This window comes from Engraulis encrasicolus, unplaced genomic scaffold (genome assembly GCF_034702125.1).
Source record: "Engraulis encrasicolus isolate BLACKSEA-1 unplaced genomic scaffold, IST_EnEncr_1.0 scaffold_27_np1212, whole genome shotgun sequence".
In the NCBI taxonomy this organism is placed as follows: Eukaryota; Metazoa; Chordata; class Actinopteri; order Clupeiformes; family Engraulidae; genus Engraulis; species Engraulis encrasicolus.
In genome coordinates this window covers 1,033,430-1,050,216 of record NW_026945566.1, presented here as the reverse complement: position 1 = coordinate 1,050,216, position 16,787 = coordinate 1,033,430, and the positions used below count along the sequence as shown (strand labels likewise).

General features: G+C 42.7%; 1 protein-coding gene across 1 annotated transcript; it reads left to right on the top strand.

Annotated features, from left to right (window-relative positions):
• The first annotated feature begins 1,466 nt into the window (after positions 1–1,466).
• Positions 1,467–10,766, top strand: hpgd (15-hydroxyprostaglandin dehydrogenase). Its single transcript, XM_063192999.1, has 7 exons — positions 1,467–1,710; positions 1,837–1,960; positions 2,572–2,678; positions 3,262–3,358; positions 6,910–6,986; positions 7,288–7,451; positions 10,083–10,766. Exons 1-7 carry the CDS (start codon positions 1,618–1,620, stop codon positions 10,204–10,206), a joined length of 786 nt encoding a protein of 261 aa, XP_063049069.1. The 5' UTR covers positions 1,467–1,617; the 3' UTR covers positions 10,207–10,766.
• Positions 10,767–16,787: the final 6,021 nt, after the last annotated feature.

The window sequence follows — 16,787 nt, the reverse complement described above, 5'->3', positions numbered from 1 at the left end:
TGGCTGCAGCTCGATGGGGCCCACCTAGATAATTTTGCTTTTGGGCCCATGTTTCCGTTGTTACGCCACTGCCTGCATTTATACACCATCGACTATTAATTAATAATTTAAAGGGGGCCTCAAAATTGTTCTTTGCCCAGGGCCTCAGATTTCCTAAAATCGCCCCTGATTCCATTTGAGTGGAGGAAATGTGAAAGGGAACAAACAAACAAGAACATACACATGACTGAGGGCATGGCAAATGTGAGACTGCAAACAGACCGAGTCAAGATGATTGGCTGTCTTTGTGCTGAAATGTTTATCAGTGCTTTTCAGATTACTGCATAGCCTAATAATGTGAAAGTAATCCACTGGTGACTGCTATATGTGTGAAGTTGGAAACTGCATTAAGTAGTGGTAGATTTATTTAAGTTTCAGATAAAGAAAGGGAGAAAACGTGTATCAGATGACAATGGACAGGGTTACAAAAATGTATGCCTGAGCAAATGGGAGCACTCACTTGTCCTTTGTTCTGTGTTGAGGTCTTTGCATAGTCCTCGTCATGAGCAGTGTGGATCCCAAAAAACCTCAAGCACCACGCTTGTGCAACTATAAAGGAGTGGTACCGGTAGGCCTATCCTAAAGTGAAAGAATAAACGCCCTTTCGTTTGTGGCCCATATATAGTATTTGGTCTTATTCTTGCTATTAACTTATAGTGTATATTATGAAATTATTTATTTATTTTTTCCAGTCAGTGGTATTGTTGGGTTATCAGCTGTATTTCTGATTGGTATCTCTGAATCTTGAAGAAAAAAAGAGACTGGAAAAGATATTCTGAACTACACCTTTTTATCCATTACACATTAATACACTGAAAACTGTGCCATATGCTTTGGAGAAAACATATCTTTACTCACACATTCCTTAAAGCTTTGTTAGATATAGATTTTATTACCACTTCATATTAATATTTGACACAGTGCGCAATGAGGAGGAAAAAAGAGTTGTACATTTATACAATGCAAGTGAATTTAATAATTTATTTTGTACAAAATACATGTTATGCATGACATGATGTTCATATTGATGTAGGCCTATTTTATTTTTGAACTCATGAGTCAGACCTGTTTGTTGATGTGTTCTTGCTGCTTTGATTGGGGGAAGATGATGGATGCAAACACATACTTTCTTCCACGTAGCCTATGTACATCTGTAAATACTTTTCATAAATAAATATATCTCCTTTAAAAAGTGCAGTCATGGGGCAGACTTGCTTATTTCGCTTTTTTCATATCATTATTTTTTGCGTTCGCTTTTCTTTGGAATTCCAAAGGTACGGTAGAGGCTAAAGCAACAATTCGCACAGATCAGTCACCAGATCTTCAAGAAAATCTCTGGGCTGATGTTCAAGTACGCGGAAGTAAAGGGGAAACTTCTGTCACAGTTGGGTGAATTGCGGTCCCTCCCCGGTGGTCAGGTACTTTTACGCCAGTGCTAGGTGAGTCAAGGTAGTAATTACCCGACCGTGGTGGTTTGTTTTCTGAATGCGTCGCCACACGCCCCCTTCTGACAACTGATTAGCAGTAAAGTAACAGTAGACTACATAAGGTCTTGCGTTTCGCCTATGAGGCGTTAAAATGGCTCTGTGCGAGAAAGTTGCACTAGTTACTGGCGGAGCTCAAGGAATTGGGAAAGCTGTGGCCGAGGCGCTGCTGAGGAGTGAAGTTAAGGTACGCTTTTCTCTCCCTGCTGTAGTGTTATGACAGGTCTTCTAAAGCCAATGTTTACTTTTGTGGGGTGAATTTGTTCAGTAGCCTACCTTTTCAATAGCCTATGATCATTCTTAATGTTTCAAGGTTGCATTGGTGGATCTGAACCATTCTGTTGGAGAGGAGTGCAAGGAAGAATTAGCAAAAGAGTTTGGAAAAGAAAATTGTATTTTCATCCAGTGCGACGTGACTCAGCGCGACAATCTTCAAGGTAAAGTGTTGGTGCGCACGTTATTACGTGGGATATTGAGGTTCATTAATTCCATGAAGCTTGCTTTAGGAAATGGAATATTAAATTGGTTGTCTGCTGTATCACAGTGCAACCATGCTCTGCCAATGCAGCAAAACGCGCAGGTTTCTCCAAAGTAGGCTATCGCTCTCTGAGCAGAGTATCACTGTTTACAAAGACTATAACTTATTACAAGGCAGAATTCAAGAAGTGCCGTAGGGAAATGTGGAGGAATGTTCTCTCCCAGACGACTTGAATATCCACTTTCAGGTGGCAAATGAAAGAGCTGAAAAGGCATGACTGAAAAACTGTCACAGCGTCTTATAATTTAAAAGACTGATAGTGATAGTAAAAAATATATATGTTGGCTATGCTTTGCTTTGCCATGGAGTGTGTTTGTTTCCACCTATTGCTCAAGGCAAGTTGTAATTGAATGTTTCTTTGTGGAATACTGCAGCCAGGTGTCAGGTGAGGCCAAGTCTCTCTGTCCCTATTTAAAGTGCTCACATGAGTTACTCTGCCATAGTTTATGGAAGTGTATCGGCAGTGTTTGGTGCCTCAGCTAACCAAAACATGGTGGGTGTATCTCCCAGGTGCCTTCAAGACAACGGTGGAACACTTTGGAAGACTGGATATTGTAATTAACAATGCTGGGATCAACAATGAAAAGAACTGGGAAAAGACAATTGAGGTCAATCTGGTAAGGAGAAATGTGCAACACACGTGTGCCTATTTCAGAATGGCAAAATAGTAAAATTACAATGGTGAAAAGAAGTATGTCGACACAGTCCATTTCACTCTATGCCCCGTGTCCACATGCTGTCTTACATTTAGTTTTGCATATGATTTACAACGTGCTCCAGCACTAATTGTGCACAGTTTGTCGCATAAGCAATATGTTCATGGATGACAAGTGAGCCTTACTTTCATATTCACCACAGTGTTAAATCCCAGACTACTGATTTCTGACCTATAAGCGTTCTAGTCACCAACCAAAACACCTAAACCGTCAGAGTAGGCTTTGCCCTGTTTTGGGTGAAAACGCATCCTAATGATTAAGCCCTGCCTGTCTTTGAAGAAATAGAGCATGTCCTTCTAAAGCAGCGGGATTATACTTTGAGCTCTTATTCATGTCAACGCCATATGCACAGTGATTGGCAGCTTGATTCACAAAAATATCACACCACCACTATCTGTTAATCCACACACACAGACACACACACACACACACACACACACACACACACACACACACAATCTCACTGCTCTCAAATGTCTTACAGACTTCAGTCATTCAGGGCACGTACTTGGCATTGGAGCACATGAGCAAAGAACATGGCAAGGAGGGAGGTGTGATCATCAATGTCTCATCCATGGCAGGTAAGAATTTAAGCTGCTGGCTAGACAGCTCTTGGTTGTATTATAGCCCTGCAATGTTCCCATTTCCCTTGCAGACCTCATTCCCTCCTCTAATTACACCTTCAAGAGGGCCACGGCATGAGTCAACTGTTTGTATAGCTGGGAGGCGCTCAAACCAATCACAAACACTCAATTGTTAGTTGTGGTCTTTGTGCTTCGACTTTTTATCAGGGAGACAGATACTGGTGCAAGCCAAAGTCACCCTTGGGGTTAGTTCTCAGGGCTATGATTAAGGTGTTTCTGCATGTAACCGAATGCCTACTCTCATTCCACATAAGGCTTCGGAAGTCAGTAGCTGGAGATATGCAGACAGCTGTGTGGTTTAAGAGTGTGGAATGTTCGGGCAGTGAAAGTTCTATAGAATTCTGGGCGTCATTCAATACAATATGGAATAGTAGAATCTTGCATTGTTATAGAACGCATTCTTTTTATAGAATGCTCAAAAACCCACCAGATAGATTAACAGATAGGAGCTCTCTGCACACAGCACAGCCTGCTGCCCAGAGATGGGAAGAACAGACTTACAATCAGTACAACCTACATGTACACTATGTCTACTAATATATGGTATACTATGCACCTGAGCCATAGACTATGTGCGACTTTCTGGCTGTGTGTGTCTGGGACTAATTGTCTGTAAAGTTGATCAGCATTACTCTATGAGAATGTGAAACTTCAAATCGAATTTTTGGAGGTCCCTGCTTTTTGTGTAATGATGGGTGTCTTATACAGTATATAGATCCTTTTTTTTTTACCAAAGAAGAGGGTTTTTTTTTTTTTTTTTACTTTTTTTATGAAGGGCTGTGATCTAGATCCAGCCTAAATGGAGAGGATCAAAACGTTAAACACACAGACATAAAATGCATTTCCTGGACAGTATTGTTCTAGGTCACCACATTCCACAGTATCCACATTAGACAATGGAGAAAAGAGAGAGTAGTCTTTCCCAGATTGATCCAGAGTAGTGTAAACGCTGGCAAGCTGGGCTGTGTAAATTCAGCTAGAGCCAAAGATATTTCACTGAACATCACTTTCAACCAAAACAATACTTTTAGAAATGTGCTTTATGGTACCATGGACGACATGTCCTGAATTCTCTGTTTGTGCTTTGTTTTCAAAAATATATTGACAATGATTAGCAATGTTTCAAAAATGGCTGTATATTTGTGTGTGTCTGCCTGGTAACTTGCATAATGTCCATATCGGTTTAAGGTTACAGTTATCCTAAGGCGGTCTAAACTTTCACTGCTGTTGTGCATACGGATGTTCTAGTTTCTCTTTGCCGCTTTTTTCTGTTAAGTAAACCAGATACTGAACTGCTTTTGTGTCTGGTGTTTGCTCGTGCCTCATATATAAACATGACAGAGCAGAGCTGTTCTGGATGACAGGTTCACCATAGCTTTCCAAAGTGCAGGTCCATTTCTTCCGCTTCACAGCTGAGCTGGTTAGTCATGATCTCTGACTGTGCAGACGATTTTCTTTTCTTTCACTTTTTGCAATACTTTGAATACACCTTTTGTTTCAACCTTTGAATTATTTTGCAGTGCTTTGAATACAGCATTGCACAGTGCATGTTCAGTGCAATTTACTGTGAGTCTTGCAAAGCTGCAAACACAACAATCGTTTTTGCATTTTAAGTTAATTAGGTTAATTATAACATGATCTAGAATACTACTATACTTTGAATATAACTTAAAATGTAAATGTAACGTGACCATATGGCTGACCATAACAGGAGACCTGGAGAAGCAAACACACACACACACACACACACACACACACACACACACACACACACACACACACACACACACACACACACACAGACGATGCACACATGTATGCATGCACACAAACCACAGTGCACGCCATAGCGGTTGGTGAACCTAACCTGCATGCACGCGCGTGCGTATGACTTGCTCACACTCAGCGATAAGCCATGGTAGTGTTGCATGTAGGGAAAGCACCTCTGAACCTTACAAATGCAGATAAAACTAATGCACTGTAGACAAAGTGCCAACAGCAAGCAGCACCAAGTGGGCTCCGCATTTATGGATTGGGACATCAGCAATGCTATTGACCTAGATAAAGCTGCGGAAAATAATGGCACATCTGTCTCATTTCAGCCACATGTTTTGAATGGGGAATTGATGGCACATGTTCTTTCATGATTGAATTGAATAGTGTGGATATGGATGTGGATGGGATGACTGTAGAACTCCAGCACTAGCAGAGCAGCGCGGCACATTAGAAAGCCACAGTCTCAGCTCCATAATTTGTCTGTGTTTGACAGCTGGCTCTGGAGTACATCTTTGTAGTGTGGTGCAATCCTCATACACTTGTGTCTCTTTCACAGATATGGAGATGGGGTTGGCTACACACAAGTGTGTGTGGTTTTTGTCTCTGTAATCACTTATGCAACTCTCTGTCAACCCACCAACAGAAGTGTGCCTGTGGGGTGGCGTTGTGGTTTTAGCTTTGTTGTTGTCAGCGTTGTAATAAATGTCAAATGAATAGTGAATAATTGTGTTGGACAAACAATGTCCACCAAACACCTTAACTGTTACTGTAAGTGTAACGTGGGTGTCTGGGAACATTGATTTTAATGTCAATAGAATTGTACCTTCACACCCAAGGTCATGACATTGAAAAACACAGCACTGTAACTAGAGACTCTCTCTCACTCGCGCACACTCACGCGCACACACACTAAGTTTGTATTAAATGAATTAACAGCTGCACACGTCCCCCTAGTGTGTTTAAGATACATCAGCCAGAACACACAAGAAGGCATGCTGTTGTAAACAAAAACACCACCATGCTGAAGGTTTGCCATTTGGCCTCTAGTATGTTTAATGCATTTGTTTATGAGTTTAGGCCTACTACCCAGATATTTTCTCCGTCTTAAAAAGTGGTTGACCTCGCATTTCCTATAATAACTTGTGCAAGCCTCACACACAGGTGGTGTCCTTTATGCACGTTTGAGCCACATACTCTATACAATCAAGGGGAATGCGAATGGTTGATCCACAGCTGTGTGCGGGTTTTTATTCGTCTGTTAAAGAAGCAGTGTTATGCTGTAAAAAAACAAAAAGCCATAACATTGTTTTGGGAATCACTGTGGCCCTTCATGTTTCCCTGAGATCCGGCTGGAGCTCCCAAAGCCAGCCGAGCAGCAGTTTCATGTTTGAATTTAGGGCTGTGAGAAACCCGGCGCTCTTGGAACAGGTTCGGATTTTCCATGACGGAGGCAACTGGAAATTGGTCAGGGCTTTGATAATCTGCTGGCCATATGAGTACGAAAAACCTCTCAAAGCCATGAAGATACCCTGAAAAGCCCCCACAGTTCCTGAATTGATCCCAGTGGCCAAAACACAGACATGATTAAACGAGCTCCGTTGGCGATTGTGTACTGTATCTCTTGTTAACGCAGTTACTGTGCCGAGGAAAGCAAGCGTTTTTTAAATGTCCTCTGTGTGAATGTGCTGTTTGTTTTGTTGATTTCCCCCTAGCTTTCCTACACTCCCCGCACCAGCCAGTGTACACAGCAACCAAATATGGAGTGATCGGGTTCTCTCGAGCAATGGCAGTGAGTACTCCCCTGTACATGTTGACCACATAACTGACAGCATATGCATGTCTGAAGACCGCACAGAAAAGTGTTTCTGTATGTGGTTTGTGTACACAAGCGATTCACATGTTTGGTTTAGGCGATGCAACATGCTAAAACATGTCTTGTGTGGTTGTTTCTGGCTGCTCTACATGATTCTGTAGTTCTTTGCTCAATTAAAAAAAAAGAAGATGGGAGAATTTTGAATCTCACAATCTGCTTTCATGTCTCTTTCTTGCATCACGTTGTTTAGACTTTTCTGTACTTCTTTTTGTGACAGGATGCATCTATAGTGGGGAACTATGGCGTCAGGATAAACGTGGTGTGTCCAGCCTTTGTTGACACGACCCTCCTTCAAACAATTGAGCAAGAGGACAACATGGGGAAATACTTTCAGTTCAAGGATGAAATCAAGCAGAGGATGGACAAGTTTGGCGTGCTAAAGTGAGTTTCCCCCCCTCTCTGGCTCTGTGCCTGTTTGTTTGTTCGTCCGTCTGTGTGTTTGTATGGCTGGCTGCATGGAATTGTAAATCGATCATGACGATAACATGAAGAGACAGCCTCGTAGCCCTGCTTGTGATTGACCAACAGACCCTAGCCCCAGCCACCACAAACATACCAGTAAAGTTTTTGGTAACATACTTTTACTAGTGTAGGAGGACTATCTGCTAGCACACCTACAGTACAAGAGCATCATGTGTGTACATCCATACGCCATCACATCCCACGCCCTTCCTTCCTCAAATGCTCCTGGTGTCATGGCAACCCTTTCTTGTAATGGAGGTGGATCAGCTGCTGTTGTGACAGGCAGATAGCATTACGCTGGAATCCCATGTTGTGCTCCCTGGGATCTGACAATGCCCCCCCGCATAGACTCAGCTCTCATAGATTGCCCGAGCAGAGACCCGCACTTTGAAGAGAAGGAGATTGAGCATCCTGATTTGCCAGCCATAAAGCTTTTTTTTTATCAAGGCACGAACATGCCTGAAGTGGTATGATGTTATCGAGATGAAAACAGTCTCAATGAACTGCATTCCAGACGAACTTCCAAAAAATGTACCCCCCCATGTACTTGCAGCATGTCTTGCCAACCAGAGGAATTCCTTCTGGTCTGATGGTGTTTAAGAAACACACTCTTGATCCGTTTTACAACGGTGATGGTCGCAAAACAAATTCCATGTACATGTGAATGTGTACGGAATCATTGTCCCCAAGCCCCTTAATGCACGCCGTACCTCCAGTGGCACGTTGTAACTTAATAATAGTCACGGAAATGTTAACTGCCATAGTACTACAATACTATGAGATAATACAGGGCCTTTAGTAATGCACTACAACTTGGTCATTGCCACCCTGGTAACAGTAAATGTATAACACTGTGTCTTTAACGGGTTAATGCAGGGATGTCAAACTCAGGCCCGGGGGCCAAATATGGCCCGCGGAGCCATTTTATTTGGCCCGCCAGATCATTTCAAATGTGTATTACAGTTGGCCCACATACACCATAACTGTATAGAGTATTACGATTTGAACATGAACATTTGTATATCACAGGAATATGAGTGGGCCCAGGCCATTGAAACAACTCACACTCAAATGCAACAGAATGTGCAGACACATTTGAACTATGATGGCAATCTGTTTAGACATTCATTTAAACAAAAGCAATTTTGGTCCATTTTTGTAAAAAAATAAATAAAAAAATATTGAGTTTGGCCTGCCAATTAGCTCCAGATTTTGATTTTGGCCCTCGATCCATTTGAGTTTGACACCCCTGGGTTGATATATTTGTTATGTACTTGCATAGCCCCATAATAATGCACACAGCACAATGAGTAGCGCCCATTTTGAAACACATGATGTGCCAGAGCACAGGAGCCATGGACACCCCTGCCATTTCTCTGTATCTTTTTGGAGAAAATGAGAGCTACATGTGATGAATGGGAGAATGGGGTGGGGCAGCAACCATCTTGAGACTGTAATATGAACAGTTGGGTATACAGTATGTAGTGCAAGAAAAGGGACAAGGAACTAAAGCCTTATATAAATCATCATCAGTCAGGAATGCTGATGTGCATGTCTTTCGTAGATGGGTAGGTTTGAGGAGGTGGAGTTTCTAGGGAAGTTCAACTGACTCATTTGTTCACACCTAGTAGAGTCGTCATCTCAAACCAACTAGCCTGATTATCATCGACGTTCAAATCTCTTCGAGACTTGGTCTGACCAAGAGCATAACAATTATCATTTCCCAAACGGCATGGTTGACCCGTCTCCCTTGGTTTGCTTATGTTTGTTCGCTTCCCGATAAAGTGAAAGGAGTTCCCTTATTTTCGGGAACTCGGACAGTACTTGCATTGCTCTTGACCTGACTAGTCGCAACGCCGAACAGTGGTCAGTGGTCACCTTGGCTTGTAAATAGGGATGCACAATATATCGAAAACGTATCATTATTGCAATATCACGGCTTTTACAATGCACTTAACGCAAAAGTTGAGTAATTACGATACCTAGTTTTTTACATTTTTAATAACAGCAAATTTGGTGAAAAGGTTAAAAAAGTCTTTAAGAAAGGTTGACATTTTAAGTTGGTGCTGTATATTAGCCCTGTTTTTTTCCAAATTAAAATAATGTTGGAAATAAAACATTGCTCTCAGTTATTTTATACATGATAAAGTGTAGAATGGCAAGTAGAGAGGGGAAAATATATCTATATACTAAATATCGTGAGTAATATCGATATCGCAGTATACAGTCATGTTATCGAGTATCGCATATTTTTCTAATATCATGCAGCCCTAGTTGTAAAACTTGATTCACATCCACTCTCGCATTCAGGCATTGCTCACATTGACCCCTATGCTATGGTTCTTCTTTAGTCTCCCAGGGTGAGTATGGGATGCGGTCCGTAGGCCTACTGCCACCATAGTTAGTTTTAGGATATGTAATCTGCTTACTAAATCATGTGTCCTGCTGAACAACATGCCCATCTCTCTCTCTCTCTCTCTCTCTCTCTCTCTCTCTCTCTCTCTCTCTCTCTCTCTCTCTCTCGCTCTCTCTCTCGCTCTCTCTCTCTAGGCCATCACTGATCGCAGAAGGAATGTTGAAGATTGTGAAAGATAGCAATCTCAATGGTGCTGTGATGAAGATCACATGTTCCAAAGGCATTCACTTTCATACCTATGAGCCACTCTCTGCCTAAGACTCAGTTGGAGTGAGGCCAGAGTCTGCTCTGCTGCAGTAATGGATGACCAAACCACGTGTGTCTCCTCCACACCCATGTTTTTTTATGTTGTTTGTTTGTGTGCAATGTCTTTGGGTAAGTGTCCTTAAATGTCTTGATGGACAGAGTCCAAAATCAAAGACCCACAAACTATGTTGCGTGAGTCTCATGAAGATTTGTAAACCAGTAATTGTTTGAACAAACTGTGGGACCATACAGTGTGTGGTTTATTGTAGATCCCGTCTCACCTGTTATAATGACTTTTTCAAAGGACCCAGGGAGAACTTAAATGTAGCAGGAATGATGGGCTGTACTGTGTATTGATTATAGCATTTATAAAACTTGTTCATATTTATTTTGGTTTGTTTTTATGAGATTTGAAACAGATTTTATGTGAGTAACCATGATTCAAAGCTACATTATATATTGCATAGAAATTCATAATATTTTCTTTTTATCTAAATTTGATACTGTATTGTGGCTGTATCGCACATTTATCTGACAATATTTAAAATAAAGCAATATTTAATATATTTCAAAATGGTTTGACTAGATTTGAGGGTGTTGTAGATGAGGTCGGATGTTGTAGACAGCGGAATGGCTACGGCTAACAAAAAGCCATTGTTTGATTAAACACTGCATTGGCCAAGTGATCAGCGCAGAGGAAATTAGAACTGTAAGAACAACCCCCACCATAGCCTTCAGCTATTTGATACAAGCGAGTCCAGACTAAAGTTTTCACATTTAGTCTGGCTCACCAGGCTGGATGGTACCCATTTTTCTGTAGGTGGGACACCCAGAGGAATGCGCCTGTGCAGGGAAGCCAACAGGGGATGAACAAAGGGGTCAGTTACCTCAGGCCCAAGGAGTGAGGGGGGCCCCCAGAATTGGGTCCTCATTACATTGTATGTATTGGGTGGGGTGGTCCCTTTCAGATTACTTTGTCCTGGGCCCAGCCAAAGCTGTCAGTGGCCCTGTTCCTTTAGGAGAAGGCATTCTACTCTCCTGGCAGCTGTGTTTGCAGGTTGCACCAGGGTCATCTCTGTAAATGTAGGTGCTGGCGTGTCTTTCTTCTTACTGTCGTTTTATTTATCCATTCATTCTTCTGTCTGCTGACTTTGCTAAAGTTCACAGTTGAAAACTGGTTGTTTGAGTAGAGCAGGTTTCTGAAGCTGTCTGACAACAGTGTGTGTGTGCGTGTGCGTGTACGTGTGTGTCTGTGAGCAGCACAGCAATAAAAATCACATTGACTTTCGGGCACTAATGCTCCTTTGCTGGAGGGAAAAGTTTTCTCCAAAACAAACATGCTTTGGATGTACTACAGGGAAATCCTGGATCCAAAAACGGCCAGGAGAGTCATTAGAGTAAGCCCCTATCTGACGTCATGGCTCTGTGTTGCAACTGTTGTTGTGGGATTACACAATTACAGTACTCCTTTGATACCGGGGAAGAGCCAGGTGGAGTCTGTGTCTTACTCCTGCTGCAACATAACAATTGAGGTGTAGGTGTGATTTTGAAAAACGATACCATGTTATTAAGCAGTTTCTGTGCTTGACACATTTTCCCTAAGGCATATTGCTGACACCAAAACTATCAGTCCTGGCTATCATGGCTATCATGGCTTTTGTGAAAGTGAAAGAAAGCCCATTGGGAAACTCCAACTCCCATCGTCATTGTGACACAGCACACAAGTGAACACTGCACACTGCACACAATGAAATTGCATTTATGCCTCACCCGTGCAAGGGGGCAGCCCTCAGTGGCGCCCCATGGGGAGCAGTGCGGTGGGACGGTACCATGCTCAGGGTACCTCAGTCATGGAGGAGGATGGGGGAGAGCACGGGTTGATTACTCCCCCCACCAACCTGGCGGGTCGGGAGTCGAACCGGCAACCTCTGGGATGCAAGTCTGACGCCCTAACCGCTCACCCATGACTGCCCTTTCTATCATGAATAGCTCTTCCGGTGAAATCTTTTATTTTGGGATGAGGTGTGACGGTCGGTCATGCCATGGACGTCTGTGCTACACATATAGGCAGGGAAGCCGACGGGGGTGGAACAAAGGGGTCAGTTGTCCCGGGCCCAGGGAGACAGAGGGGGCCCAGAATTGGGTCCTCATTACATTGTATGTATTGGATGGGGGCCCTTTCAGATAACTTTTGTCCTGGGCCCTGCAATAGCTGTCAGCGGCCCTGCATATAGGTAATGAAAATTGGCTTTGATGTTGAAAACAGAATTTAGACTATGTAATTGTACAAGTAAGGCAAGCATGTGAATGCATGGAAATATTCATCTGAAATAAATACACAGGGCATGGTCTCAACATTGAATTGGAAGAACAGGAGTGTTCAGACTCCAGCTGCAGACATTTCATGACCGTGTTCCTCTAATACTACATGCTGATGTCTGATTATTTTGCAGCGTACAGTTGTTAATGTTTAAACAATGTTAAAACCGTGTGTTTTGTGATCTTTTGCATGGACATTTGGCCTCCAAATAGCAAGATTGTGTACAGTAATGACTCAAGGAGGCCTACAGTATTGCTAAACTGGAATTGATATCTTCCTTGTCGAAGAGCATGACTCAGGTAACGAAACTGTCATCCCCTCTGACAGTAATGTTTCTGGAATGTGGACATACAATTACTGGTAGATATTCAAAGTGAAATTGACAGTGTGTAACGTGTAATAGAATGTGATCTTGGGCACATACGTACACGGTTGAACTGTAGACTCAGGATCAGTCTTAAAGTGATACTGTCCCATTTTTGGAAATAAGCTTATTTTACACCTCCCCTTGAGTTAAATAATAGGGTTTTACCGTTCTCCTGTACTTTCAACCGTTCTCTTGATATGGCAGGGCAAATTTTACATCCAAGCTAGCAGTTAACATTGAGTCCTATGAGACCAGTTAGCTGCCAGCTGGTCTCATATGACTCAATGTTAACTGCTAGCAAAACTAGCTGCCCCAAAAATGGGACAGTATCACTTTAAGTGCTGACACACACTCACTTCTTCACTTAACGTATTGTGGTACGACATTGTGATAGAACACATGAAGATGACGGACAACTTAAAGCGGCATACCAAACTATATTTCTTCTATCAAGTTCAGAAGAGATGAACTGAATAGTCAGACAGAGCCATCTAGTGATCCACTAACAGACCTGCACATAACTCAAGGCCCAATACATGGCTATGGAGGTGTTGACATTTCTGCTTTTTTTTCAAAGTATATATACATGGAGTACTTAAACCAGTTACTGTCCACCCTTGGCCCTGACTAGAATGTCATAAATGTCTAGACTTACTCTTCCACAGCATGTCAGCGATTTAAGGTGGCATCATGTCTGCATACTGAATTTATAGACATGCAGTAACAGAACAGCCACATGGAGCTGTACTGTTGAAGGAAAAAGCAAAAAGGATTGCCTTTTTCTTATTGAAACGTCCAGGAGCCAGAGCATGGACTACAATTCCATTTGGATCTGAACATGAGGTGCAAATGCAAACATCAGGGCAGGGAGGAGCTGGCTATGATACCCACTGATAAACTTCACACTGATTTGCACTGTTCATAATTAGCAGAGAACCTTGACCACAGCCTGATGTGGAGAACAAATCAGCCCTACAAAGGCAACGTGCAGTAACTACATGTATTGATATAATGGAGTTTAGACTGAAAATTGACTTCATTACACCTCCTTTATCTTGTGACAAAGCCTTATGGTACATGTGTGTTCTGTTTAACAGATAGTACTGTATGTCAAATTTTCAGAAGGCCTAAATACAATATCCAACCTAATACCAATACCTTTTCTCAGTTTAGATCTTGGGTTTTCTCAATTTCATTCTTGGTCTTGGTGTTCTCAGTTTCAATCTTGGTGTCAATCTTTGGAGGCAATCTCCTTTCTGACTGTAGGATTGCCACTGTTACCCATCATCATGGGCTGACAAATGCACTGATATCTAAACTTAATCCACAGTGCTTTCCTTTGAGGCAAATCCCCCATTCTCAGCAAGCATACAGTACACATGTCCAGATGTTTACCAAGACATCTGAGTGACCTTGGTGGGTCCTCTTTCTGATTGGTTGTGACTACAGGAAGTCCACAAAAATGCCAGTCATTGTTGGGGGGAATGGCGGTCAAAAATGTAAGATAAGCACCGAGGTGTTTAGTTCATATATTCTTTTCAAACCATGGTGGGAAAAGTGAACACAATGTTCTATTCTCTAGCCAGCTCCAACCCGCAGCATTTGGGATATCTTCAATGTAAACAGGGAGAGCTGGGTAGGTGTGGGGCCACTGGGCTTCTCAGAAACTGTGAGATTGGCCTGATAGATCTTGGCTGGCCTCTTATTCTCTTCAAACATCCTCAGTCGGACCATGTGAACTTCACATTGCCTGTTGGACTTTGGGACGTCACTGAACCCTGATAAGGGCGTGCATATAGTATGTGTACTCAGGGCCGCTGACATTTTGCTTTTGCTGGGCCCAGGACAAAGTCATCTGAAAGGGCCTCCTATCCAATACATACAATGTAATGGGGATTCAATTCTGGGCCCCCTATCTCCCTGGGCCCAGGACAACATAACCCTTTGTCCCCCTCTGTCGGCAGGCCTGTGTGTACTTTTCTATTATGTAATGGCTTACAACAAACATATCTCATCAACCAGTCCTGTTTTTAACCCCTTAAGACAAGCAACTGAAGGCATTTCGTGGACACACACGGACACAAATCTCCCAGCCTCTTAGCCAGGCATGTTCTCACGCCAAATGACAGATAGCAATTGAAGACATTCTTATTTTTCTATCTTTGGTGAAACTACAGCTATAAAAACATTACATTTTTTTTTACATTACATTGCATTTGGCAGACGCTTTATAACCAAAGCGACTTTCAGAAGAGGACATAATCAAGCCAACATCACAAGCAAATACAAAGTGCACAGGAGATATACAGAACAACAAGTGCAATTACAAAGAGGGGTTATATTTTATTTTTAATTTTTTTTAATAAAGAGGAAATAACGAGAACAAACACACACTCACAAACTAAACTAAACTAAACATCATGTCAGGATTCTGCCCTGGGGCAAGGCCAGTTCAAAAAAACATGCGTTGATAGACAAAAATCCTAGTAACGTGGCTCTAGGCAGATATATTCTGTGTGGGTCACCCACTCACTCAGTACAGCTGGTATGGTGAGCTCCCCAAACTCGCGTCCCTGTAAGAAGGCCATGTTTGTTTTACCACACGACGGCTGGCCACCCCACAACCGCCCCCACCCCCATGCTCGCATATGCACTCATTTCCAATGATAAGATGTTATTGTAGGACTTCCCATAGGCTCAAGGAAACTGTTTTGATTGGCATGAAATGAGGCCTTGGCCTCTGACCAAAGATAACAACTTGGGTCCTATTGGCAATGAAAATAAACTTGAGGGGAGAACGAGTAAATGTGCAATCAAGAGACCCAGAGGAAATTCATTTCGGAACATAACAATAAGACAAAACGTGCACAATGTAATTGAAATACACACAAAAGGACAAGAGGGTGACATTGACAAAAGGGGCACGGTGTGAAACGTAGTGGCTTCCTAATAACGCAGTGGGGTGTATACATTGGCAACTTACTGAGAATTACACACAAGTAAACAACAGTAACACATTTCGCCATTGGAACTTTTGCCAACATTTAGGTACACATTTTATGCATGATTGAGTGTTATAAGCAAAAAAATATCTTTCAGTCTTAAGTCATGAATGTATTGAAGTCTTGTGTGTGTGTGTCTGTCTGTCTGTCTGTCTGTCTGTCTGTCTGTCTGTCTGTCTGTCTGTCTGTCTGTCTGTCTGTCTGTCTGTCTGTCTGTCTGTGTGTGTGTGTGTGTGTGTGTGTGTGTGTGTGTGTGTGTGTGTGTGTGTGTGTCTGTGTGTGTGTCTGTGTCTGTGTGTGTGCACGTGTCTGTGTGTGTGTCTGTGTGTGTGCACATGTTTTAGGGAGGGTGGGGGGTTGTCGATGCCTTTTCCCTCTTTTCCCATTTCAACCAAAAAAGAAAATCACACATACTCATACACAGACTAATTACCGTGAGCAATGGCTCCAATTAACCAAGCGTGGCACTAGTCTGGAACCAGCCAATCAGAAGGGGTACAGAGGTCAGCCGCATGGCCGAGATACAGCTAATGAACGTGAAAATTACACCTGATGCACAGTGGAAATGAGCCGGGCATATGTGGGTGTGCAAGAGTGATTGCGCATAGGTTTGAAAACATCCAGACGTGAACACACAAAAAACATTGACGATAGATGTCACTGCAGAGGGGGGTGGGGGGTGGATGAGAGTCATTAGCTTTACTATGGGGATCCAAATGTCACCCTGTCATGATTCTATGCAGGGAAGCTGACAAGGGGGGCAAAGGGGTCAGTTGTCCCGGGCCCTGGTAGAAGGGGGGGGCAGAATTGGGTCCTCATTACATTGTATGTATTGGGTGAGGGCGGGGCCCCTTTCAGGTGACTTTGTCCCGGGCCCAGCCAAAGCTGTCAGCGGCCCTGATTT

Coding starts and splice junctions, on each gene's coding strand:
- hpgd (XM_063192999.1), top strand. CDS start 1,618: ATGGCTCTGTGCGAGAAAGTTGCACTAGTTACTGGCGGAGCTCAAGGA. Junction 2,679..3,261: donor AGACAATTGAGGTCAATCTG/GTAAGGAGAAAT, acceptor AATGTCTTACAG/ACTTCAGTCATTCAGGGCAC. Junction 3,359..6,909: donor CAATGTCTCATCCATGGCAG/GTAAGAATTTAA, acceptor ATTTCCCCCTAG/CTTTCCTACACTCCCCGCAC.